The sequence below is a fragment of the Hyaena hyaena genome, unplaced genomic scaffold, assembly GCF_003009895.1.
Source record: "Hyaena hyaena isolate Hyena2069 unplaced genomic scaffold, ASM300989v1 scaffold_782, whole genome shotgun sequence".
Lineage (NCBI taxonomy): Eukaryota > Metazoa > Chordata > Mammalia > Carnivora > Hyaenidae > Hyaena > Hyaena hyaena.
In genome coordinates, this window is record NW_024081415.1 from 604,228 (window position 1) to 632,208 (window position 27,981).

At 36.5% G+C, this 27,981-nt stretch overlaps 1 protein-coding gene across 1 annotated transcript; it reads right to left on the bottom strand.

The window, feature by feature from the left end:
* Positions 1–19: 19 nt before the first annotated feature.
* LOC120221480 (sperm-associated antigen 16 protein-like) lies at positions 20–27,981 on the bottom strand. Its single transcript, XM_039218880.1, has 5 exons — positions 27,846–27,981; positions 17,725–17,771; positions 16,511–16,606; positions 6,864–6,976; positions 20–173 (listed from the first exon to the last, which is right to left on the bottom strand). Exons 1-5 carry the CDS (start codon positions 27,970–27,972, stop codon positions 20–22), a joined length of 537 nt encoding a protein of 178 aa, XP_039074811.1. The 5' UTR covers positions 27,973–27,981.

Sequence of the window (27,981 nt, forward strand, 5' to 3'; positions counted from 1 at the left end):
GTCCAAAAGAAAAAATCATTTAAAAATTAACATACTTAGCTGCCTGTTTGTAGTGTTTCAAATCTTTCTTCAAATTTTTGTTCTCATTTTCTAAAAGCATATTCTGGGTGTAGACATCTGGAACATTCCCAAGATCTTTAAGTCCAGTTAGTCCTTTCTGTAATAACTCATACCTAGGATGAAATCAAACAAAAGGCTTTATATTGTTGCTTTTTACTAAACTGGCTTAATTTATGTACAATTCAAAAAGATAAGTCCTAGGAAATATTTATAGAAATGAGTTGTTGCATTAATTTTGTAAATTAAAATGTCAACATTCATAATATATATTTAAAATAACAATTCATTGCTAGGTACTCATATCATCATACTACATAAAATATAACCAAACATCTTGTATGTTCCAGGTGCTAATCTAGACATTGGTAAAATGAACAAAACAGTCCAAGCCCCCATCTATTCTAGTGTGGATGATGGTATGTTCTAAGAAGTAAAATAAAGCAGGATAAGATGATAGACTGAGGTGGAAATTGATGGGGATGTTTGTGATACTTTACATAGGATGAATCCAGAAAGTATGACTGATAAAGTGAAATTTGAGCAAAGAACTAAAAGATATAAAGGACTAAAGTTATGTAGATATGAAGGGGAAGAGCATTCTTGGCTGACAGAAAAGTAAATGTAAAGACTCTAAGAAAAGGAAATGCTTGACATGTATGATAAAAAGCAAAAAGCCAGTATCTCTGGAGTATCTGGAGCCAGCAGAAGGAAGAGAGTGGTGAAAAATAGTTAAGGAAGAGAGCCGGGAGCCAGAGAGAATATGATTTTACTTGAATCAGACTAAAGCCATTGGAAGGCTTTGAGAAACAAGTGACACTGATCAGATTTATGTTTTAAAAGGATTAGTCTGCCATCTCTTTGAAGAAACTGACTCTATAGGAGCAAGAGTAGAATCAGAGAGGCTAGTTAGGAGGCTGTTGCAATAATTCAAAAAGAGACAATGGTAGCATGAACAAAGTTGGTAGCAGTAGAGATTATGAGAAACAGGTCCCTTCTGGACAGGGTGTAAAAGTGGAGCCAACTTACTGATGAAGCCAAAAAAGATTTTCTTATGAATCAGCTGCCAAGTATTGGTTAAAAAAAAAAAAAAGTGGTCAAAGATGACTGCAAGGTTTCTGGAGGAACAACAGACAGCAATTTATGAGGATGGAAATGAATGCAGTAGGAAATGGGTGGTTAGAGAAATCAAGGAACTGCTTTCATTAATGTTAATTGCAATGTGAATATATTGCAAGTGAAGCTGAATACTGGGTCTAAATGTCCAGAGTTAAGGGGAAAAGTCAGGACATGGGATTCAAATGTGGGAATTATCAGTAAATAGATACTATTTAAAGTCATAAGACTGGACAAGGCCTAGAGCATGACTGTAAACAGAGAAGTAAAGAAGTGTCTGGACTGTTTCAAGAATTGGGAAGAGAAAGAAATACTACCAAACTAGAGACTAAGACAGACAGTGGGTAGTGAAACACTGAGTGAATATGAGAGCACCGTGGCTCATAAACCAAGTGAATAAAGTGTTCCAAGAAGGAAGAAATAAAAAACAGTGACAAATGCTGAAAACAGACTGAATAAAGAGGAATACTAAGGATCAGTCACTGAATTTGGCAATGTGCAGCATTGAGAAAACTTTCAGCAGAGTCATGGAGATAATAGTGCAACCATAGTAGACTTAAGGATAGAACATGATGGGGGCGCCTGGGTGGCTCAGTTGGTTAAGCGTCCGACTTCAGCTCAGGTCATAATCTCACGGTTCATGGGTTCTAGCCCCTCATCGGGCTCTGTGCTGACAGCTAGCTCACAGCCTGGAGCCTGCTTCAGATTCTGTGTCTCCCTCTCTCTCTGACCCTCCCCTGCTCACGCTGTCTCTCTCTCTCAGAAATAAACATTAAAAAAAATTTTTTTAATAAAATAAAGGAAGGACAGAACATGAGGAACTGGAAATAAACTCTTTCAAGGAGATATACCATAAAGCAGAGCCTAGAAAATCAAGATTATCTTAAAAAAGGATGTGGAGCTCAGGGTGTTTTTTGTCTTCTAGCCTTTTTAAAAATATAAGAAATATTATTATACATCTATATGCTTATGGGAATGATCCAGCAAGAAGGGAAAAAGTTTACAATACAGAGGGGCGCCTGGGTGGCTTAGTCAGTTAAGCGTCCGACTTTCGCTTAGGTCATGATCTCGCAGTTCGTGGGTTCGAGCCCCGCGTCGGGCTCTGTGCTGACTGCCAGCTCAGAGCCTGGAGCCTGTTTCAGTCTGTGACTCCCTCTCTCTCTGACCCTCCCTGCTCACGCTGTCTCTCTCTCTCTCTCTCCTAGAAATAAATAAAACATTAAAAAAATAAAATAAAAAAAAATAAAAGTTTACAATACAGAGAAACGAGAGGACAATTGCTGAAGCAATGTCCTTAAGTAGCTGGGCTCCAGTAGACAACTGGAGTGTTGGCCTTAGATGGCAGTGTGTATGGCTCAGCTTCTGTGACAGGTGAGAAGAATGCCTGAGAACAGAGGTGGCACGTTGGTAAGTAGAGAGGGAGGCAGAGATCATAGAATATCTATTTCGTCAGTGAATTGAGGAACATCAGAGAATCATTTACAGATTTTTAAATGATTATAGTTTTAAATTATATGTATACATGTAGCAATTAATAAAGCTAAATAAAAAAACAGTATAAACACAGAAAAACATTTCAGTAATAAAGTAACAAAGAAATACCTACACAGCTTGTTATAGGTAAGTGAAATATTTGTTTAAAAATGTTTAATTATCAGTATTTTCATGTTATAAATCATAATTTTATTAATATGTTATACATTAATAGAAGCCCTGAAGAATACCCAAAGGGTTAAGATTACAGAATCAATATTAAGTAGGGGCATCTGATGGCTCAGTCAGTTAAGTGTCCGACTTTGGCTCAGGCTCAGATGATGATCTCACAACTTGTGAGTTCAAGCCCCACTGTCAGGCTCTGTGCTGACAGCTGTTTTTCTCTCTTAAAAATAAATAAAGATTAATTTTTTTATAAAAAGAATCATTATTAAGTAATATTTGCCACAATTTATAAAACAAAACAGATAACCATTTAATAATAAATTCACTATTTCATAAATAGAATGTGATTTATATTTATCTCAGAAGAAAAGATATAAGAATTGATTGAAGTATTAGACCATAAAGTTTTTCTGACCATGAAATTGGTATTCAGCAACGTGCTTAATTTAATACAGGAAAAAACTCACTAAAGAAATTATTTCAATAAGAAAAAAGGAGTATATAGTCCTTTCTACATTAAATGCTATGTAAATAAATTAATATGTGGTAAAATAAACACAAATCAGGCATACTACACTATAACACGTACTATATCATATATATCTTAGGACATTCAAAACTAAGTGTATCATGACAAATTTCTGTAATCAATATAAAAATTCCAAAGATTATTTTAAACTCACTAAAACTGTTCAGATACTATAAGATCACTAGGAATCTTAATCCACAAACTCCAAAAATACATTTCTCAGTAAAACAAGAATTTTCTACATAAGATATTTTGTTTTGGTTTCAGGTAGGTGTGTGTGTGTGTGTGTGTGTGTGTGTGTGTGTGTGTGTGTGTTAAGGAAATATCCTGGCCTTTTTATTTCTTCCTCTTTATTCACTCACACTTAGAATAAGACTGAAAAGTGTTCAGATGGGGAAAAAATATTGCTATATAACTATGAGTAACTGGAAAAAAAATTAGTTTCAGTACTAATAGAACTGCCAATGACATTACTGCCAGTAAAATTACATTAATGGTCTTCACATTTACCATAAGATCCATAAAATACTTAGACTTATAGAGAAGTAGAGAATGTGCATGTATTCCAGAGAGAAAGTACATAGACTTTCATACAATTTGTCTATATACCAAAAGAGTTTAAGGCCCACTGACACAAATGAGAAATAGTATGACAGAATTTCAGTAAACACATCAATAGTGTCATAAGAGTAAGGGTTATTTTTCCTTCATGATGGCACCCAAGGCATAGGATGTAAAAGACAGGGAACAGTTACCTAGATGATAACAAACATCAAATGAGACTTTTTTCTCCATGTTTTCAGGGACAGTTACAGAAAATACTTCACCAACAAAGAAAAATTCCATTAGCTACTGCTAACCCACAGTGCAGACATTATTTGTGGTTCATAGAAAAAAACTCCTACTACACACACAATCTTTTTGTGTGTGAACAGCCAGAAAATAGTTTAGAATTTGAAAAAAAAAAAAAAAAAAAAAACTTTCTAGGCCGTATGTTCTCCACTGTGCTGTGAGTAACAGTGTTGTTGTAGCATGAATGCAGACACAGACTATACCTAAAAGAAAGNAAAAAAAAAAAAAAAAAAAAAAAAAGCTTTCTAGGCCGTATGTTCTCCACTGTGCTGTGAGTAACAGTGTTGTTGTAGCATGAATGCAGACACAGACTATACCTAAAAGAAAGGTCATGGCTATGTGCCAACAAAATTTTACTTACAAAAACAGAGGCAGGCCAGATTTGTTTGCTGACCTTGGATTTAAAGAATTTACTGCAATTACTGCTTAAAGATTAAAAGGCCACAAGTCGGGGCGCCTGGGTGGCTCAGTCGGTTGGGCAGCCGAATTCGGCTCAGGTCATGATCTCACAGTTCGTGGGTTCAGGCCCCGCATCGGGCTCTGTGCTGACAGCTAGCTCATAGCCTGGAGCCTGTTTCAGATCCTGTGTCTCCCTCTCTCTCTGACCCTCCCCTGCTTGCGCTCTCTCTCCCTCTCAGAAAATAAAACGTTAGAAAGAAAAAAAAGGCCACATGTCAAATTTTACTGCCCAGGTTTTTTGGTGACTTTAGGGTTTTTTGTTTTACAAACTAACAATGAGGGAACCTTGTTTTATCAACTTTTGTAAGATTAAATATATTCATAGCAATGAATACTATAAAACATTTTTATCTATAATAAAAACGATAATAAATATACTTAGTATTTCTATAGTCCTACTATGCAGAATAGTTAAAGGTTTCTGATCAAAGTAAAAACTGCTTCATGTGAAGAAAAAGTATCCAATACTGTGTAATCTTATCATAAACAGTTTGTAAATTTATTACAAACTGACATCTAGGGATAAGGATACAATTATTTCAACCATAGTATTACTAAACCATATTAATAAAGAGATATTTTATAAGAATATTACTTTAAGATTGTAGTATTATACTAAATGGCAGGCTTACACAGGGGTTCTATAAGTCCTAATTCTATTGCAGTTTCCTGAAATTTCATCTTAATTCAAATTGCTAAATCTAAAATGAAATCTGGTTCCAGATTTCTCAAAGGGAATCATTTCACACTTTGGACTATACAAACATGCAAGTACTACATGTCCTAACACATATTCTTAGAAGAAAAAAATAAACTGAGCCACATTAATTTTTCATTTCATTAGTACTGCAAATTAATCATCTACCTACTTTTACAGAAATGTATTTTCTACTACATTTGTAATTATTTCATAGGGACATTTTATAAATATTATTTGTGTAATTTCTAAAATTAGTAGGAAGACTATTATTTTTCTACCATCAAACTTATTCTGTTTCCTTAACTGTATTAATGAAAAATGATTCTTTTCATTAAATTTATTAACTTTAGATATGCAATTTAAAATAATAAAACTAATTGCTTCTATCTACTTGGTCTCCATAGATCAGAACCAAAAAAAGCAGCAAATAAAAACTAAAGCACAGATTAGTAGAAATTACAAATTGCTTCTTATATTTATTTAAAATTAGAATTTAGCCCCCAAATACTATACACATCTTAATATCATAGTATTCCCTTTCCATTATACGCAATGGCTTTTAAAGTTCAAACATATTTTTAAATGCAATTATTTAATGATATTTCATTAAGGAATATTAGGACTCTGAAAATATGCCTGAAGACATTACTGCTTTTTTTTTTTAATATTTTTATTTATTTCTAGGAGAGAGAGAGACAGCATGAGCAGGGGAGGGTCAGAGAGAGAGGGAGTCACAGACTCTGAAACAGGCTCCAGGCTCTGAGCTGGCAGTCAGCACAGAGCCCGACGCGGGGCTCGAACCCATGAACCCCGAGATCATGACCTAAGCCAAAGTCGGACGCTTAACCGACTAAGCCACCCAGGAGCCCCGACATTACTGCTTTAGCAAAGGAATAAAGACAGTATGCCTGATGATTTCAATAACCAACAAGTTATTAAAATTTTCCATTATAACAAGAAAATCTGCATTTAGACACCATTTGAAAATAAATGCTGCTTATTACCAAAGGAAGAAATATTTATAGAAAAAGAATAAATCAGTTGTGTGAGTAGTGAAAGGCAGTCCATTAAACTATAAGGAAAACAAGTAAAGTAGTACTGTTGGTAGGATATCTTAATGCAGGAAATAATACCCTTAATAATTATGCTGAACATATTAGAAAACTATTTTATAAAATACCTTGTCTTATACAACCCCAGGAGATATTCCATTTTCTTGATTTTTGAAAATTACCCAAATATAGGAAAGATGTTTAGTAAAAATTTCTTTTAAATCGATATCCTAATTATGCAAGTGTGAATGTGAGTGTGAGTGTGTGTGTGTGTGTGTGTGTGTGAGTGTGTGTCTTATGGTTTCAGTGGTGAGAATGGGAAAAGTTACCATCCATTTCACCCATTTTGCGTAAGGTGAGCAACTTCAAGTCTTCTAAGACACTTAAAAGTAGACATGTTAGCATTTCTGGAGAACAATTCATCCACATAATTGTTTACCATTCAGACTGAAAGCAATCAAGAGTTCTGGTCATTCCCATTTTGATTAGGAAATTGCAGAGAAAATCTTCTATTACTTCAGGTTGCTTTGAAGGAAAAACTGTTTTCTGCTCCTGAAATTTAAACATACAATTATTTATTTTGAAAACATAAAATCATCACTAAGCTTTTGTTAAGTTTATTTATTTTCTTTTTTTTAATGTTTATTTATTTTTAAGAGAGAGAGAGACAGAGTGCAAGTGGGAGGAGGGGCAAAGAGAGAGGGAGACAGAATCCAAAGCAGGCTCTAGGCTCAGGGCTGTCTGCACAGAGCCAGACAAGGGGCTCAAACCCACAAACCATGAGATCATGACCTGAGCTGAAGTTGGATAATTAACCAACTGAGCCACCCAGGCACCCTGTTTATTTTGAGAGAGAGAGAGAGAGAGAGAGTGAGAGAGCGTGTGCCCATAGGTGCAAGCAGGGGAGGGGCAGAGAGAGAGGGAGAGAGAAAATCTCAACCAGGCTCCACACTCAGCACAGAGCCCAACATGAGACTAGATCCTACAACCCTGGGATCATGACCTGAGGAAAAATCAAGAGTCAGATGGTTGACTGTGCCACCTAGGCACCCCTTTAAATAAGCTTTGATTACTGATACCAAAAGGCTGTTTACTTATTTTTCACCTGCTCATTTTTTCATCTATTTTTTGTTAAGTGTTATATTCCAGGGACTATTTTAATCACTAGGAATAAAGCAGTATTGAACCTAGACAAGACTCAGTGTTCATACCTAATGCACAAATAGGTGGAGACAGAAAATGAACTAAATTAAAAATATATAATATGGAAGATGGCAAGAAAAAAAGCAGATGATTGAAGGGCAGAGGACCAAATGCAGTGCAGATATGTATGTGGAGCTGGGCTGTTATGTATGTTCATTGATGGAGGAAGATTTCACTGCTAAGATAGAACTTAAGCATAAATCTAAAGAAAGATAGAGTCATATTCCAGTTAAAGCATCAGCAAATAAAAGACACTGAGGCAAGAGTATGACTGAATTATCTAAAGAACAATAAGGAGGTCAGCTTGCCCATTCAGTAACATAATACACATTTAAAAAAGAAAAAAATGTATGAACCTTTTAATTCGTTCAATTATTATTATTAAAAGAAATATAGGGGTGTCTGGGTGGCTCAGTCAGTTAAGCATCCGACTTCAACTCAGGTCATGATATGGTTCATGAGTTCGAGCCCCACATCAGGCTACCTGCTGTCAGCACAGAGCCCATTTCAGATCTTCTGTCCCTTTCTCTCTCTGCCCTTCCCCTGCTCACACTCTCTCCCTCTCTCAAAAATAAACAGGGGAGAGGCATGAGCAGCCATGGAGCGCACACAGGGCCAGCCACCATGAGCATGGTGGAGAGCATGGGCCATGGAGCAGTGGTGTAACTCCTTCCCGTGACCGTCCTCTCAGCCCCTAGCAAGGGCACTGTGCAGCAGCGGCAGCGGCACTAGAGCTCGCGAACCCAAGCAGGCAGAGGTGCCCGGACATGGTGGTCCAGGGTAATGTGGAAGGCTACCTCAGGAAACAAGCCAAAGTACACATGGTGGAGTGTCCCAAATACCACCACCATTAGGGAAACAAAATAACCAAACTCTCAACAAGAGAAACCAAGAGACACCATTCAAAGAACACTTCATGAACGGACAGGCCGTGGACAGTCAAAGAGCCTTCTTTACTACAACATCACCCACAGGGGCAGAGTGCATAACAAGCCTTTAAAATTAACAAGGGATAGAAAGCTAATCAAATGATGAAACGGAAGAACTCTCCTCCAGGGAAATTCCAGGAAGAAATGACAGCTAAAGAACTGCTCAAAACAGATATAAGCAACATAACTGAACAAGAATTTAGAACAACAGTCATAAAATTAATCACTGGGCTTGAAAAAAGCATGGAAGACATCAGAGAAACTATTGCTACAAACACTATGGAGCTTAAAAATAGTTGTGATGAATTTAAAAATGCTATAAATGAGATACATAATAAAATGGAGGGATCCAATGCATGGATTGAAGAGGCAGAAAGGAGAATAAGTGATTTAGAAGACACAATTATAGAAAAAGTGAAAGCTGAGGAAAAGAGAGATAAACTGATTGAGGAACACAAAAGGACAGTTCGAGAGCTCAGCGATACAATCAAATGGAACAATATCTGTATCATAGGAATTCCAGAAGAGGAAGAGAGAGAGAAAGGTGCTGAAGGAGTCCTTGAAAAAATTATAGCAGAGAACTTCCCCAATCTGGGGAGGGAAGTAGACGTTGAAATTCAAGAGGAACAGCGAACTCCCCTAAACATAACTTGAATCGATCTTCTGCACAACATATCATAGTGAAACTGGCAAAATATAAGGACAAAGAGAGAATTCTGAAGGCAGCAACAGATAAAAGGTGCCCGAACATACAAAGAGAAACTTATCAGAGTGGTGATAGACCTATCTACTGAAACTTGGCAGGCCAGAAAGGAATGGCAGGAGATCTTCAATGTGATGAACAGAAAAAATATGCAGCCAAGAATCCTCAATCCATCAAGCCTGTCATTCAGAATAGAAGGAGAGATAAAAGTCTTTCCAAATAAACAAAAATTGAAAGAATTAATCAACACTAAACCAGCCCTACAAGAAATCCTGAGGGGGACTCTCTGAGGGAAATGTTGCAAGGAATGCAAGATACCAGAGACACCACCACAAGCATGAACCCCACAAAGGACACAATGACTCTAAACCCACATATTTCAATAATAACACTGAATATAAATAGGCTGAATGCTCCAATCAAAAGACATAGGGTAGTAGAATGGATAAAAAAAAAAGCAAAACCCATCTATTTGCTGCCTACAAGAAACTCATCTTAGACTGGAGGACACCTTCAGATTGAAAGTAAGGGGGTGGAGAAATATATATCATGCTACTGGAAGTCAAAAGAAAGCTGGAGTAATTATACTTATATTGGACAAACTGGACTTTAAATTAAAGACAGTAAAAAGGGATGAAGAAGGGCATTATATAAATAATTATACGGTCTACCCATCAGGAAGCACTAACAATTATAAATGTCTACACACCGAATATGGGAGCATCTAAATATATAAAACAATTAATCACAAACACAATCTTATGGATAAGAATGTGCCAATAGCAGGGGACTTTAATACTCCACCTACAGCAATGGATAGATCAACTAGAGAGAGAATAACTAAAAAAAACAATGGACTTGAATGACACATTGTACCAGATGGATTTGACAGATATATTTAAAACTCTACATCCTGAGGCCATGGAATTCACTTTCTTCTCAAGTGCACATGGCACATTCTCCAAGATAGATCACATACTGGGACATAAAGCAGCCCTCAATAAATAAGAAAGAATTGAGATCATACCATGTACACTTTCAGATCACAATGCTATAAAACTTGAAATCAATCACAGGAAGAAGTCTGGAAAACCTCCAAAAACATGGAGGTTAAAGAACACACATCTAAAGAATGAATGGGCCAATTAGGCAGTTATGAAGAAATTAAAAAGTATATGGAAACAAATGAAAAGAAAATACAAAAATCCAAACTCCATGGGATGTTGCAAAGGTAGTCCTAAAGGAAAGTACGTTGCACTCCAGGCTTCTTTCAAGAAATTAGAAAGCGCAAGTACAAAATCTAACAGCACACCTAAAGGAACTAGAGGGAGAGCAACAGGAGCACCCCAAACCCAGTAGGAGAAGAGAAATAATAAAAATCAGGAAAGAAATAAACAAAACAGTAACGAAAAAAAAAAAAAAACAGCTGAACAGATCAATGAAACCAAGATTTGGTTTTTTGAAAAGATGAACAACATTTACAAACCTCTAGCCAGGCTTCTCAAAAAGAAAAGAGAGAGCACTCAAAGCGACAAAATCATGAATGAAATAGGACTTATTACAACCAACACCTCAGAAATACAAGCAATTATCAAGGAATACTATGAAAAATTATATGGCAACAAACTAGACAACTTAGAAGAAATGGACAAATTCCTAAACACACACTCACTGCCAAAATTCACACAGGAAAGAATAGAAAATCTGAACAGATCCATAACTAGTGAGGAAATCGAATCAGTTATCAAAAATCTCCCAACAAATAAGAGCCCTGGGTCAGATAGCTTCCCTGGGCAATTCTACCAGACATTTAAAGCAGAATTAATACCAATTCTTCTCAAGCTATTCCAAAAAATAGAAATCGAAGGAAAACTTCTGGACTCATTTTACGAAGTCAGCATCACTTTGATTCCCAAGCCAGACAGAGACCCAGCAAAAAAAGAGAACTATAGGCCTATATACTTGATGAATACGGATACAAAAATCCTCAACAAGATACTTGCAAATCGAATCCAACAGCACATAAAAAGAATTATCCACCAAGATCAAGTGCGATTCATTCCTGGGGTACAGGGCTGTTTCAATATTCGCAAATCGATCAATGTGATACATCACATTAACAAAAGAAAAGATAAAAACCATATGATCCTGTTGATAGATGCAGAAAAAGCATTTGACAAGATATAGCATCGCTTCTCAATAAAGACCCTTGAGAAAATCGAGATAGAAGGAACTTACCTAAACATCATTGAAGCCATCTATAAGAAGCTCTCAGCTAACATCATCCTCAATGGGGAAAACTGAGAGCTTTCCCCCTGAGATCAGGAACACGACACAGATCCACTCTTACCACTGTTGTTTAACATAGTGCTGAAGTCCTAGCATCAGCCATCAGACAACAAAAGGAAATCAAAGGCATTAGAATTGGTAAAGAAGTCAAACTTTCACTTTTCGCAGACAGCATAATACTCTACATGGAAAACCTGACAGACTCCACCAGAAGCCTACTAGAACTGATCCATGAATTCAGCAATGTTTCAGGATACAAAATCAACGTACAGAAATCGGTTGCATTTTTATACACCAATAATAAAGCAACAGAAAGAGAAATCAAGAAACAGATCCCATTCACAATCGCACAGAAACCATAAAATACCTAGGAATCAACCTAACCAAAGATATAGGAGATCTGTATGATGAAAACTATAGAAAACTTATGAAGGAAATTGAAGAAGACACAAAGAAATGGAAAAACATTCCATGCTCACGGGTCAAAAGAATAAATATTGTTAAAATGTCATTACTACCCAAAGCAATCTACACATTCAATGCAATCTCAATCAAAATTGCACCTGCATTCTTCTCAAAACTAGAAGAAACTATCCTAAAATTTGTATGGACCCACAAAAGACCCTGAATCCAAAGTAATATTGAAGAAAAAAACCAAAATGGGAGGCATCACCACCTGAGACTTTAGCCTATACTACAAAGCTGTCATCATCAAGACAGTATGGTATTGGCACAAAGCAGACACATAGACCAATGAAATAGAATAGAGAACTCAGAATTGGACCCACAAATGTATGGCCAACTAATCTTTGACAAAGTGGGAAAGAGGATCCAATGGAAAAAAGACAACCTCTTTAACAGATGGTCCTGGGAGAACTGGACAGCAACATGCAGAAGCATGAAACAAGATCATTTTCTCACACCATACACAAAAATAAATTCAAAATGGATAAAGGACCTGAATGTGAGACAGGAAACCATCAAAACCCTAGAAGAGAAAGCAGGAAACAGCTTCCTTGACCTCCACCGCAGCAACTTCTTACTTGACACATCCCCAAAGGCAAGGGAATCAAGAGCAAAAATGAACTACTGGGACCTTATCAAGATAAAACGCTTCTGCATGGCAAAGGAAACAATCAATAAAATAATAGGCACCTGACGGAATGGGAAAAGATAGTTGCAAATGACATCTCAGATAAAGGGCTAGTATCCAAAATCTATAAGGAACTCATCAAACTCCACACCCAAAAATCAAATAATCCAGTGAAGAAATGGGCAGATGACATGAACGGACACTTCTCCAAAGAGGACATCCAGATGGCCAACAGACAGATGAAGCTATGCTCAGCGTCCCTCCTCATCAGGGAAATACAAATCAAACCCACACTGAGAACCATCTCACGCCGGTTAGAGTGGCTAAAATGTACAAATCAGGAGACAATAGATGCTGGCAAGGATGTGGAGAAACGAGCACCCTCCTACACTGCTGGTGGGAATGTAAGCTGGTGCAACCCCTCTGGAAAACAGTGTGGAGGTTCCTCCAAAAATTAACAATAGAATGCCCCTATGACCCAGCAGTAGCACTGCTAGGAATTTACCCAAGGGATACAGAAGTGCTGATGTCTAGGGGCACATGTACCTCAGTGTTCATAGTAGCACCCTCAACAATAGCCAAAACATGGAAAGAACCTAAGTGCCCATCAACGGATGAATGGATCAAGAAGATGTGGTATATTTATACAATGGAATACTACATGGCAATGAGAAAGAATGAAATCTGGCCATGTGTAGCAACATGGATTGAACTAGAGGGTGTTATGCTGAGGGAAATAAGTCAGGCAGAGAAGGACAAATACCATATGTTTGCACATTATAGGTGGATTAGGAGGAAGTTAACAGAGGATGAAGCAGGAGAAGAAAGGGAAAAGTAGTTGGGGAGAGGGGAGAAAGCAAACCATGAGAGATTCTTGAATGCTGAGAACAAACTGAGGGCTGAGGGGGGGTGGGTGAGAGGGGAAGGGGGTGATGGGCATGGAGGAGGGCACTTGTTGGGATGAGCACTGGGTATTATATGGAAACCAACTTGACAATAAACTATTTAAGGAAAAAGAAAAATAAATAAATAAATAAGCACTTTTTAAAATTAAAAATAAAAAAATCATGAAAACAATAAAAAGAAATATAATGAATTTTGGCTCCTTGATCTTTAGAAACACTGACATAGAAAAAAATATGTGTGATGGAATGGCTTATACTACCATTTAATATTAGAATTAGATAAGTCTATTGTCTACATCAGGGCTCAGCTAACTATTTTAATAAATAAATTGTATCAAAACACAGCCATGCCCATTTTTGTACATATTGTCTATGACTGCTTTCATACTACATGAGAGAGGTGAATTGCAACAGAGATCTTATGGCTATCAAAATATCCCAGGGAACATGTTTGCAGACCCCTAACCTAGAAAAGTGGATATACTTCAGCAAGTGAAATATGAAATTAGAATAGCCATAAAAACTACAAAATCACATAAGCCCATGTATAAAATAAGTCAAGTAATGGGTAAATTCTTAGAAATATCAACGGTATGGTTACTCCCAGAGTGCATTCATTTTCTTCTCATTGGCAAGAACTTACCAATCTAACTGCCAATAATTTAGACAGACAGATCTATTTTAACATATAGAAACTCAGACGTAGACTTTCCTTCTTCCCTGTCCTTCTTAACTTGGTCTTGGTCACATACCAGGTAAATATTACATACCTAGTAATACTTACATAGAAATTCAGTAAGGAATGAATCTCTGTTGCCCTAAAAATTTCTTTTCTTTTTAAAAATTTTTTAAGTTTATTTATTTATTTTGAGACAGAGAGGGAGAGCGAGAGAGAGAGAGAGAGCGCGCGAACGAGCACAAGCAGGGGAGGGGCAGAAACAGAGGGACAGAGGGAGAGAGAAAATCCCAGGCAGGATCTTCATTGTCAGCACAGAGCCCAATGCAGGGCTTGACCTCAGAAACCATGAGATCATGACCTGAACTAAGTCAAGAGTCAGATACTTAACCAACCGAGCCTCCTAGGTGCCCCTAAAAAGTGCTTTTCAAAAGTGCTATATACATAATTTAATGCTGATCTTAATTACTAGTAGTTGCTACAACATTCAAAACAGTGATTAGCTGAAGCAAATTTGGCAGGCTACAGAAATTTCCTGACAAATAACTAAGGTTTTAAAATGAATTTTTTTAAAGCTCAAGCAGAATAATTTGGATTATCTTTCCTAAGGTCATTTTAAAAGGTATTATATAACAGTGTTGATTACATGCAGGACCCTATATCAAACATGGAAGATGCCAAAGTAGCAGAATATAGCATCCCTTCAAGTCTTTGCATTATGGTGGAAATTTACATATAACTGCTAAGTAAGGGATTAACATTGTTGGAAGTAAACATTCATTTGACAATAACAAATGTTATCTTGGCATTTTTGGTCAATAAATTTGAAAATGATATTTAGAATAAGATGGAGGATAGTTGAAGGAATTGGGAACATGGGAGGCAAAGGACAGAGAGACTGTACCTAATCTAGTTTCTAAAAATGTCTGTGAGCTGATGTTTGTACGTACATTTGTATGTATGTTGCAACATACCTAGTAGATTTCTGCCTTCTCAAATAGCGTTTTCTTTCTATTTCCTGAATATATCTGATACATATACTTTGAAAAATCTAAAGCAGAAATTCAACTACCTTAAAATTCCATGTTTCTTATACATGGAGACTCAGAATCCTATGAATGTATTATATACAACACACATGAACATACATACATGTTCTAAGCTATAAAGTGATCATAAATGTTCCTTTTAACTTTACATATAATATTCACTCAACATATCTTTGTTGAACATCTCCCACATGCCAGGCACCATGAAAGGTGCTAGGTATTAAATTTGAATGAGATACTTCCCTATTTCAAGGAATGAAAAACTAGTTGAATAAAAACAACATATCCCAGGAGCACCTGGGCAGCTCAGTAGGTTAAGTATCTGACTCTTAACTTCAGCTTAGGTCATGATCTCACAGTTTGTGAGTGAAGCGCCACATCAGGCTCTGCGCTGACACATGGAGCCTGTTTGGGATTCTCTCTCTTTCTCTCTCCCCCCCCCCCCGCTCCATTTACATCTCTCTCTCTCTCTCCCTGTCTCTCTGTCTTTTTCTCTCTCAAAATAACTTTTAAAAAATCCCCTACCACATTCTTTAGTAAAATAGCTCATAAGAAAAAAAAAGTTGTAACATATTAAGCATCCCTATCATATAAATACTTCCATGAAAAAAAAAAAACCCACATAGAATGTTTACAAAATACATTTTAGTATCTGTATACAATATCAAATTCTGTACATTAATGTTGAAAATCCTTGGTTTAATATCTGGTGAGATTAAACAGAGTTCTGAGGAAGGTGTCATTTGTCATGAAGTTATTTATGCAAGAGTAACCATGATGTGGAAAATGACAATCCAAAAAGGAAGAAAAAAGACTACTTAAAGTTAAGGTGTGATGATAAAAACATAGAAGAGAAAAAGGCACAATGAGTGATAGGATTGCACTTAGTAAGTAACATACTTAAAGTTTAAATGACTTTCTGGGGCCCCTGGGTGGCTCAGTCAGTTAAACATTCGACTTCAGCTTAGGTCATGATATCATGGTCTGTGGGTTTGAGCCCTGCATCGGGCTCTGTGCTGACAGCTCAGAGCCTGGAGCCTGTTTCAGATTCTGTGTCTCCCTCTCCCTCTGCCCCTCCCCAGCTCGCGCTCTCTCTCTGTCTCAAAAATAAGTAAATGTTAAAAAAAAAAAGTTTTTTTTAAAGTTTAAATGATTTTCAAAACATCACATAACTCTCACTGCTGAACTATAGGCTGTGTTCAAACTACACAAACTATAGGTTGTGTTCAAAATTCTCACCAAAATCTGAGTATCTGTATCCTTTTCTTGGACCATCTGAATTGCTTTTGCCAGATCTTCTTCACCTTCTGGAATGCTAAAATTGTCATCTGGTATCTAAATCAAAGAGAAAGAGTATAGAAAGAGTAAGCATGGAATATAAAAGTACCTTACTTCATTTTAGAAATAATTTTTCCTCATAAAATAAAAGATCCCAAAAATATACGCCTTATGTAAGATACCAGGTCATTCTGAAGTTCTCTGACAAACGTATAACCAAGCAGGAAGCTTTCTGACTTCCTCGTAAACATCATCAATGTCACTTCTGATAAATTCGAGATCAGTTTAGGGGCATCTGCTCTTATCTATAATGGCAAATGTAGTCTAACAACTCTACTGAGAAAAAATGTAAGGCCATTTCTTTTTCATAACTATCAGTAACTGCAAATCTCTAGTTTATTAAAAAATAAATAAATAAAATTCACTGCCGGAGTGTTAAGCTCTTGGAAAAATGCAATTGACTCTAATTATGATAATAATGATGGTTAACACTCACCACCTGCTTGTTACATGCTGATGAGTTTTATGTATCTTATATTAACTCCTTCAGTAATTTCATATGGCACATATTCATAATATCTCTATTTTACTAGTATAATAAAAAGTTTATCTACTGTTTGTTCATTTACTTGCTCAGGCCACAAATTGCTGCGCTTGTTTCCACAGTCTTACTTGCAGTGCCTGTCATTTAGGAATGACTCTATGTGCCAAGTCTCAGAAGGAGCGAGAGGTCCTATCCAAACAGTGAATGAAAGGAAAGATTTGAGGCAGTAACTACATTACCCACAGAATTAGAATTAAGCTGAAAGGAAGCATGGGATCTGAGCTACAGCCAGTAGTGGGAATCTGGAAAACCTATCCAAGAGCAGAATGGATGTTTGGGAAGGAAAGCCTGCTGGATGGGCAGTCTGGAGTTAGGATCCAGAAGAGAGGGGATAAGGAGGTAATTCTGAAGCACAATTAACAGGAAAACCAAAAGAGCCAGATGGATTAAACAATCTAAACTTTCAAACAGAACTTTCACACTTCACTTTTAACCAGCTGATATTAGCTAAATTCAGTTGAAAAACTAACATGTCTTAAGGAAAACAAAATATATATATATAAAATAAAATGAATATTTCATTAGAATGACAATGAATTTACAGAGTAAATATTTAAAATGAAATAATTACCTCTTCATATTCATAATCATCTTCAGATGCCTCAGTTATGGTGACCTCTGAAATCATGTCAAGTTTCAATCTCAAAATATACAGAATAAAATGATTTATTTAAAATTGATTTGACATTAAAATTCAGTATTAGATCCATTTATTTTACCAAGTTGGTAAATGTAATTTAAGCTCTTTTTAAAATTGATCTTCCCCATACAACCTACAAATATAGATTTTTTAAAAATATTTTTTAATTTATTTCTAGGAGAGAGAGAGAGAGAGACAGCGTGAGCAGGGGAGGGTCAGAGAGAGAGGGAGATACAGACTCTGAAACAGGCTCCAGGCTCCAAGCTGGCAGTCAGCACAGAGCCTGACGCGGGGCTCGAACCCACGAACCGCGAGATCATGACCTAAGCGAAAGTCGGACGCTTAACTGACTAAGCCACCCAGGTGCCCCTTCAAATATAGATATTTTAAAACAAAAAAATTTTATTATTAAACTATTGCTCTACACAACCCAAACCTATGAAAAACTACATTCCCACACATCTATTTACTATCTAATGAGTTCCAACTTGGTTCTAAGGCCTACAAAAAAGTACATGATATATATGAGATAGTGTAGATTAGAAAGAAAAAAGAAAAATTATGCACAAGAAAGCTATGACAGTAAATTTTTTTAATTTATCTTAAACTAACTTAATTTCTCAGAGCTCCAGAGTTATTTATAGTGCACTGTGACTTCTTAAAGTATTAACGAATTTCTAAAAAGCACATCAATATTCACATATAAGTAAAAAAACAGATTTCACTGTTTTCATAGTAAAAATTACTTAAATCTCTATTTATTTATTATATATTCCAATTTTAAAATTAAACTCATTCTGAGGAAAGGCAGCCGAATTTTTAAGCAAAGTAAACTATACAGTAATCATAATTCAGTGCTTCTTAAAGTATCAAGAAATAAGCATTAAAATACCAATGGAAATGACTAATAAAAAATTCTAACAGGGGTGCCTGGGTGGCTCAGTCAGTTAAGCATCTGACTTCGGCTCAGGTCATGATCTCACGGTTCCTGGGTTTGAGCCCCGTGTTGGGCTCTGTGCTGACAGCCAGCTCAGAGCCTGGAGCCTGTTTCAGATTCTGTGCCTCCCCCTCTCTCTGACCCTCCCCTGCTCATGCTCACTCTCTCTCTCTCTCTCTCTCACTCTCTCGCTCTCTCAGAAGTAAATAAAACATTTAAAAATTAAAAAAAAAAATTCTAACAGCATTGTTGTAAGACTTTCAAAAATTGTAAGTAAATTTAATTACAAATAAAAACTTCAAGATAACATTTAATTTTGAAAGCAATCACAACATATACCATTAACATTTTATTGGTTGGTGGGTTTACATTTCTCTCCACATATACAGATGTGATTATGATTATGCTAAGCTCAAAATGTATAAAATTAAACACTTTAAGGCATAGTAAAGGTTACCAAAATCAAAGATGAGATTAGCCTAGTTTTCATTTTGCTGCTGGTTAAGAGAAATTATCTTCTAAGAGTTAGCTAAAAGTGTATATAACAACTCACACTATTTATAATAAGAACTGATATCACTTATGCAGTATTTAATAGAAGCCAGACACTGTCCTTCATCCTCATCATATCTACAAGCTCTTATCATCATCTCCACTTTACAAATCAGGACTCACAAGCACAAGGCCACACAGGTAGGAGCTAACACAGTTGGTAATAAGCCCCAGAAGTTCAGGTTTAACTATACTTAAGCCTCTCTTGTTATTCCATATTCATTTTCTATGCTATGTAAACACTTGAAGTGTTTGCCAGTTATCAGTTCTAAACCTCTAAATGATAGGCTATCCAGCTTTGTTACTCAGCTCCATCATAACCAGTAACTCTTCACTGTTTACTCGATCCACTTGAAGAGACATTTAAGCCTATTTATTTATTATTTATTTATAATATATAAATTATATAAAATATAAATTATTATTTATTTATTTATTATTACAAAAGTAATACTGGGTCAAAAATAACTAATTAATTTAACTGATTAAATAACTAATTAAAAACTAATGTGGTAGATTAAACTACTACAGAAAAAAAATATACATACTTGCAGCTGATCCTAGAATACCCATGTTGGACACAAGGAGTGAAGTACCTACCTAAGTTAGTTAATCTAATACTATGGAACAGTTTCCAATAGCACTTGCCTCACCTTCCTTTCTTTAGTCCCTTGCCAGAAGCCTTCTTAAAAGACCACCAGGCTTCCACTAATAGTCTGTTCAAGGTATTTAGCTTTCATTAACATCCTACTTAAAGAACTTCTAACATTTGTCCTATTTCAGTTCCAGAGCCATTCTAAATACTCTGAAGTATTTCTTATGTTAGAACCCCACTTTCAAGCACCAAAATCTGTACTTTTTATTATTGGTGCTTAACAAACTCTCCAAACCTTAAGGCTTAACAGTTTATCTCACAGTTTCTGTGCTCAAGAATTCAGCAGGCTTAGCTTGTGGATTTTGATTTGGGGCCTCTGATGAGACCTCAGTCAAGATAGCATAGCAGCTTGTGCTGCAGTCTTCTGAAGGCTCAGTGGAGGCAAGAGGATCCATTTCAAAGATGGCTCTGACATTGCTGGCTAAAGGTTTCAATTCCTCTCCATGTGGGTCTCTCCACATGCTTCTTCAGCATTCTCAAGATATAGTGGCTAGCTACCCCCAGAATAAGCAATATAAGAAAACAAAGTGGAGACACAATGTCTTTTATGACCAAGCCTCAGAAGTCACACATCATCATTTATTCATTATCCTATTGGTTACATATATCAACCCTATTCAGTACACAAGAAAACTAAATAAGAGCATGACGACAAGAATGTGAGGATTGCTATGAAAGCTGCCTACCACAGATACCTTAAGGGGTTTCAAGAGTATTAAAAGAGTTAATGAATATAATTCATTTAGAATGGTGCCTAGCTTAGCGTAAATGCTATGCAAGTATTTGTTATTATTTTCCTTGTTCTAGAAAGAGACGAGTACCAGTGGAGAAGTCTCATAAGTCTCTCATGGCCCTGTTCTCCCAGGCTTTAAAATGAATAGATTAATAAAATTCACTCTCAATCTTCCTCCTTTCTAAGTTTAGATTTTTCTGATACATTTTCACTCAATTAGATAAAATTTCCTGAAGTTCAGCTACAGAAAATCAGTCTCTTTTTTATGGAAAAGTATGCCCTCTTCTTCATGACAGTTACCAAAACTTGACTTTGTATGAAGTCATTTGTCTTTAAGTCTCCAGAAAAGCAATGCCATCCTTCATCACTGCTCATACCATAATAAATTTCACAAAGAAGTAAATATTCTAAAATTATTTAGAGTTTAAAATTGCAAATTAGTCAACTGATAAGATTAATGTGAAAAAAAAAAACATCAAAGTATAGGTTGTTAAACATAGCAATATGCAGAGGAAAACAATTTGTCCTCAAAGATTTGGAAATATCAAACACTTGTCATACTGCTACCCAGAAAATATGTGAGGAAACAGTGTTCAAACCCTAATAATATATTGTTTCCCCCAAATCAAAACAGTAAGTGAAAAAGTAACTACCATTTTATAAAGCTTAAAAAGTTTTGCCATATGGATCATTCTCATATTTATTCTCACAACAATCCTCTGACATTGAATAACACAGATATAATCATTTCTAAATAAAAAATAAAAGAAACTTAAGGAGGTTAAGATATTTGCCCAAAATCATGTACCTATAAGTGACAAAGACAAGTTTCTTCAATAAAAATATCAGGAATTTTCTACAATATCATATTGTGTCTACAGGGACACAAGAATGTGAAATTTTTACCAAAATCCTAGGTAATGAATCCTCACCTATTTTCCAAACCTTCAAGTGCTATATTACCAACAGCTAAATCAAATCATTTAAATAGCTCAATTTGAAGGACCTAAAGGAAAGAGAAGTATAAAAGAGGGCTACAAACCCAAAGATTAAATTAGCCAAGGGTAAGAGATCAATGAGACTAAAGGTCAGGAACAGGACAAACATCCAAAATAGGAACCACTATTCTCCTTGATTGGTTATTTTCAGTATCTGCAAAAATGATTCACACACAAAATCTTCCCAAGAGCAACTGAGTTGAACTGTGATGTTGCAGTGTTACTGAAGAAATAAATGTACTTTGGCACGTGTGTTTGTATGCATCTGTCTATCTGGCTTAGCTGGCTAGCAACACATGGACAAATGCACAAATGAATCCCCAAATGATTGTGTGGCAGTTTACAAATATGCATATAGTACAAAATATAAAAATAAGTAAATATGGAAATTTAAAGTGAAAGAACAGAAATAAGATAAAGGTTAAGATACAGCACATGCCATAAAGTCTCATGAACTTTGCCAAACATAAGCCACAGGTTTGACCCAAAGCTTCCCAGCAGTCAGGGTAAAGAGGGGAATGTAATCAGATACCAATTCAGTATCTATCCAATGAAAACAGATGAGTTTCTCAGCAGATGTACAGCAATTTCTGGTTGTGAAGCCTGTGAGAAATTACACTATCCCCTTCTCATAAAGAGAACACTGTGCATTGTACTGATATTGATTCCCTTGGCCATTGGGGCAGCCAGAAACACTGAGTAAAGCAGGAATTGATGGAACACCATGTGTAAAAAAAAGGTTGGAAAACTGCTTTAGAAGCAATGTTGCCAGAACAGGAATAAGCAATTGACCAAGAATTGCCTGAATGATAAAAACCTTTTACTCTCATTCTACTTTTACTGGACAACTTTCTCATGTGTAATTTAATCTCTAAGGTGATCCTATTCTGCAGGAAATGTCCATACAATTAAGCTGGTCACAGTTCTCAGGCAAAGTGATTTTTTTTTCCATTGCAGAATAAGCCAGAATTCTGACTTAAAATCAGTTTCTTAATGCCAAGAAAAACTTCCTTCTTATTATCTGTCTAGTATTCCTTCAAAGACCATTGTTAAACTCCATTTTCAAAATTCATTTTTCCCTCCTTTCTGTTCTCTTTAGAACTAGTTATTGCCTTTCTGCTTGCTTAAGGTTGACATTTAATGTTGTGCCTAGTTTTCTAGTCTCCTCTTGCCCAGAGTACTATAGTTTGTGATTCTGCTTCCTCCCTGACTGCAGCCACAGCCCATAACATCACTCTATTCTAGGCGAGGTTCGGTATCCCAGAGTCAGAGCCTACACTCAGACTAGGGTCCCACTCCACATCTCCACTTGCTCTGGAATAAATTTAGTAACGCCTGTGATTTTGCATAGTATAAATCAGTTCCTTGAGAATACTTGATTACCATGGATGAACTAACTGGCAATTTCTGCACTGGAAGAATTTGTACCAGATCCTGACCTTGTAGATCCTATTAGAAAATAGGCCAATAGACACCCACACAGAAACCACCAGGAAACCCTCAATCCATCACAGTTTTACAGAAGACACAACGGCAAGAAGCCTCAGAGAAGTATTTCATCTGGCATAATGGAGTCGAGCGTGAGGTGACAGTTGATATGATGGGGTCACAAACAAGGCTCTGCAAAGGAACCACAGCCAGAAAACCATGAACGATTTTTAGAATGTGAACACCATACAAAGTTTTCCTCACACTCTGGTCTCCTCCCGCTGCTGCACTGGAGGTAGTGATCACTTCCAGCAGCAGCATCTTTATAAAGAACTAGAATGAAACATACAGCTAATTGTACTTTACATGATTTCCCAAAGCTACTATAGACAGAAACTGCTTTGTAATCTTTGCCATCACTGCAAAGCCAATGAACATAGAGGCAATCTAAAATCTAGCCTGGATCATCCATGATCAACATTTTACTTACCGAACTGAAATAAGAGTACTGTAAATAGCAAACATCACAGCCATGGTTCCCTTTCCTAGGAAAGCCAGTTTAAATAATGTAAGTTAACTGAATAACATATACAAAGATAGCAAATAACTGGCTACCACTTTCCCCACTGTTATTTGTTTTCTTCAGTCTTTCCCACCAAGTCTTCAGGTGGTCTCAGAATCTTATTAACATCACATACCAGGAAGCCACTACCAATTCAACAGACACGGCAAGAGGGAAATTTACTAGCTACCCCTGCCCCAGACACCACGGCACATCTTCTGCCTCAGAAACTGGAAAATAACTTTCTTTTCAAAATAGAAGTCTCATTGTTCCGATAATGGATGGTGGTTTAAGTTTTTCCAACTTCTAAGCCAGGAGATCCAAAGATATGGGCTCTATAGCTAAAAATATAGATACACCTCTATCTGAAAATATAATGGCTAGTAGTTAAGAAATTTGTTAACAACCTTATTACTCCAAGGATATTCTTTAGACCAGCAACACCTAGGAGCTTGTTAGTAATGCAAAATTTCAGCCCTCACTAGAACTTGTTGAATTAGAGCCTTCATTTAAAGATCCATATCTTTGATTCATATGCACATTAAAGTTTGCCCAGATTAGAGACACACAACAAAATACTTTTTTTTTCTTTCCAAATAGCCTATAACTTTCATGCATGTAAAATTTGGCACTCCAGATTTAGTAACATGCCTTTTGGTCTAGTTTCTACATTCAGACTGTCTGTCCTTGTATTTGAATATATGTAGGATGCAACTAAGATTCCATGGGCAAATTCATTTTTCCAATGATAATAAGAAATAGATGACTTAAGTACATAATGATTATTAAGGACTTGACAAATATCTACTCACTCAATACTACAAACATTCCAGAGAAGTTAACATAAAAGATGGGAAAAATCACTAAATGTTAAAAATTAAAAAAAGAATGTTAAATGATAAAAATTCAATTTTAATTATAGTTATCACTGAACATTACTACTGCAATGAGAGTGTCTAGGGATATAATTTAAGAAAACAAGCATGCATCTTAGATGGGGTATCTAAGTGTGATCACCATATTTCAATTGACTAGTTTAATGGAATCTTTAATTTTGTATTTTCAGAAATAGTTGACTTTGGGACTGAATCCAGAGTTGATCAGCTTCAAAGCACTGGCTTAAATTCACTCAACTCTCAGAAATTGCTGGTGGGGCCAGAGCAGACCTCTTCAGTGGTCAGCAAACTTATTTCCATGATCTAAGAAGCCAAATTCTTAGTGTTGGAATGCCTTGAAAGATAAAATAATCAATATCCAGCTAGGGGTGCAGAGAATCAGTCCAAAAGGAGGGAGATAACAAAAATAATACTTTGGAGGCTTCATTTTCCTAGAGTCCATGTATTCCATTATTCTTCCTTGAACAATTCTTTTGACATGTAACAATAAAACCAATTAAACATTAGTTTTCTTCATACAATTCATTCTGGCCTGGATCTCCCTATTGGACTGGGCATTCCGATCTGTCCACAGCCATACATTCACTGTAGTTCCTACTCCAACTGAAAACCTTACCCAAGCAGTACTGATTTCTAATAGAGAATTCATTCACAAAAGAACAATCAACTTTCTTTATAAACACTTGACCCTTTACAAAGCACATAGTTAAAATCTAGCCTTATGTTTTACAGTGTTGCAAATATCTTTCCAATGAGGAGTTCTCCAGAGAATTCATGTACTCCATAAACAGATTTCTTCAAAGCTATGGCTACAGTTAAGAAAGGAACAATGTACATGTGTGTTTGTATTTTATCTTGTGTAAGTTTAAAACATAAAGCAATAATATCCTGAACTGCTGCAGAAGAGAAAGAGATAACATCTAACTTTACAGGTAGTAGGTTACAAAGAAGAGGTGTGGCAGGGGTAAGAATTCTTTTTCCTGAATATGTTCTCTAAACTTATAAAGAAAATGGGGCCTTTACTAATGAAATCATTCCCTTCATGGTGGATCCTGGCTGTTTCTGGTTTGGGCCCTATTAAGGAATACATGTTCTTTGTGTTTAAATGCTTAACACCAAAGAAAAGGGGGACTTCCTGGGGAATTACAGTCAACCTCTTTTAAAAACTTAATATTAATATCTTGTTGTCTAGTATTCTAAGGAGCATCTGTTCAGTCATAAATAAGGGAAGCCCAAGACCAAATGCAGTAGATTAGAAGTGATTAAGTATATGTGCAAAGTAGAGAACATCAGATTTCTGATTCATTTGTGCATATTATAAATTTTATTTACCCACTGCAATAGCTCAATTAAATTACCTGAAAGCTAAAGACTTTAAACCCAAGAAAGTCTCACTTCAGCAACTATCATAATTGCCTTAAGAAACAATGTCAAATAACATTATACAGTCAACTCTTAATTATGCATGCTAAGAGAGCCCAGGGATACAGGGGTAATTGGCATTCAAAAGTAATCCTCAAACTTCATTTTAACTAAGAGTTAAAGCCTCAGTTATGACTAAACTTCTTACCTAAACACTGAATGTAGGAAAATTGGCTATGTGTGTAGTTTTGCTATCTCTTGACTACCCTTTGGTTGAAACCCAAAATAATAATCAACCAGAGAGAGATGGAAGAAAAGACCAGAGAATTTACAAACCAGATAATAAAATCCTAAAAAGTTAGAGTTGCTTCTATTTACAATTATGATTACTTGGAGAAGTCTTTGTAAGACAGGGTTTTTTTTGCAAACTGTTATATGTTCGCAATCGTGACCCAGTGATCTCCCTGAAAATTAAGTAAACCTAAAAGCTGTACAATATTGGAGTCCCACTATTTATTTCACAAGGATGTTTGCAAAAATGTTAACCCATTGTGTTTGCCTCATGTTAACAAACTGTGTTACAGAAATCGTCTTACTGTAGACAAAAGTAAGATGCTGGTTACCATTCACTACCAGGGACACTGAATAACTTTATACTTGATGCAGTTAGGTTCTGAAAGAATTGACTCGTTTTTGCATTTAAAAAGTAATCTTACCGGAAAAGGTAGTTATTTAGAGCTATGAAAATAGTACAATGCCTCATTTAAGACACTAAGGCACCTACAGATCTCATTTAAATTGATTTTGAACTATTGAAACTTATATTCCTATAAAAATCATGTTTGCATTGAATAAAATATCACATATTTTCTTTGATCTTTTCAACTATGTTCTTCAAAGCTCCCTGAAGCACTGATGTGTACAGAGCCTGAGTCAGGACAGGTGAAGCAGTTTGCCAAAGCCCACAAAACGAATCATTGCTGAATCTCTTAAGTCTTGAATTAAAGCTGGGGGATTCACAGTTGGACTAAAAATAATAACAATAAAGCAGATTTTAGAGTTTCTTTGATATCTTTAAGAATAAAACACATAACCCTCCTTCTCCTACCTGCCTGAAAAAAGTAGATGCCTTCTTCTCATGAACTCTCCTATCTCTCCAGTAAAATTACTCTATATGCCTACAGGAGGTGAGCTCAAAAGCCTTACCAAGAAATAGTGAACCTGATTATTCACATATGGCTATTCCATTTTTCTGATACTTCCATTGATAATTGCTCATCACTGGTTTCTTCCTAACACCTCTGAGACTTTTGAGCTCACCAGGTCATCATTTAGTTGCTTTAAAAAAAAGGTAAAAAAAATTTTTTTTATTGTAATGATTATTATTAAGTAGCCAAATTTGAAACTACCTAGGAAGTTGATGCTACAACAACAAATCATCTAAGCATTGGACAAATGAGCCATCTAGAGAGTCACAGGTTGAATATTCTGAGCTTCAGCTCGTTAAAACCCAGAGGCAGAAAGAAGTCTTTCCCTGTCTCCTAACTTTCCCGACTGAATTGGCTCCCACGGGATTCCGAAGGTTTAGGGCTTATTTAGGAAAACCACTGAGCGAAAAGAGGGGTTGAATCAATCTGTTGCACCACCTTAACATAAAACTTCCATCCAAAGTTTGCAGAGTGGTGACTAAGTACGAGATTCCTGAAGGTTCTTCCAACAGGAACGCGGCAGCCTAACACTCCTGAAAGACGAAATTTTTACTGGGTAGCTATCAGGGGAACACGGTGGCGGAGACACCACCATGAGGTCCGCAAGGCGTCTTGGCCGGCCACAGCCTGCGAGGGCGCCCCCAGTGGGAAGCCCGCGCCCTCGCCCACAAACCCGTTACCATGGGCAGCGCCTGGAGGCCGCGCCTACACTTAAGGATACGCTCCAGGTAGTAGGCGCCCTCCGCGGCCACCGCCTCCGCGGTGTCCCCAGCAGCCGTCAAGCCCATGCCCAACGCTTCTTCCAAGACCCGCAGGGCCGAGGTGGAAATCGCTTGTTCAGCGGCCATCTGAGGCGA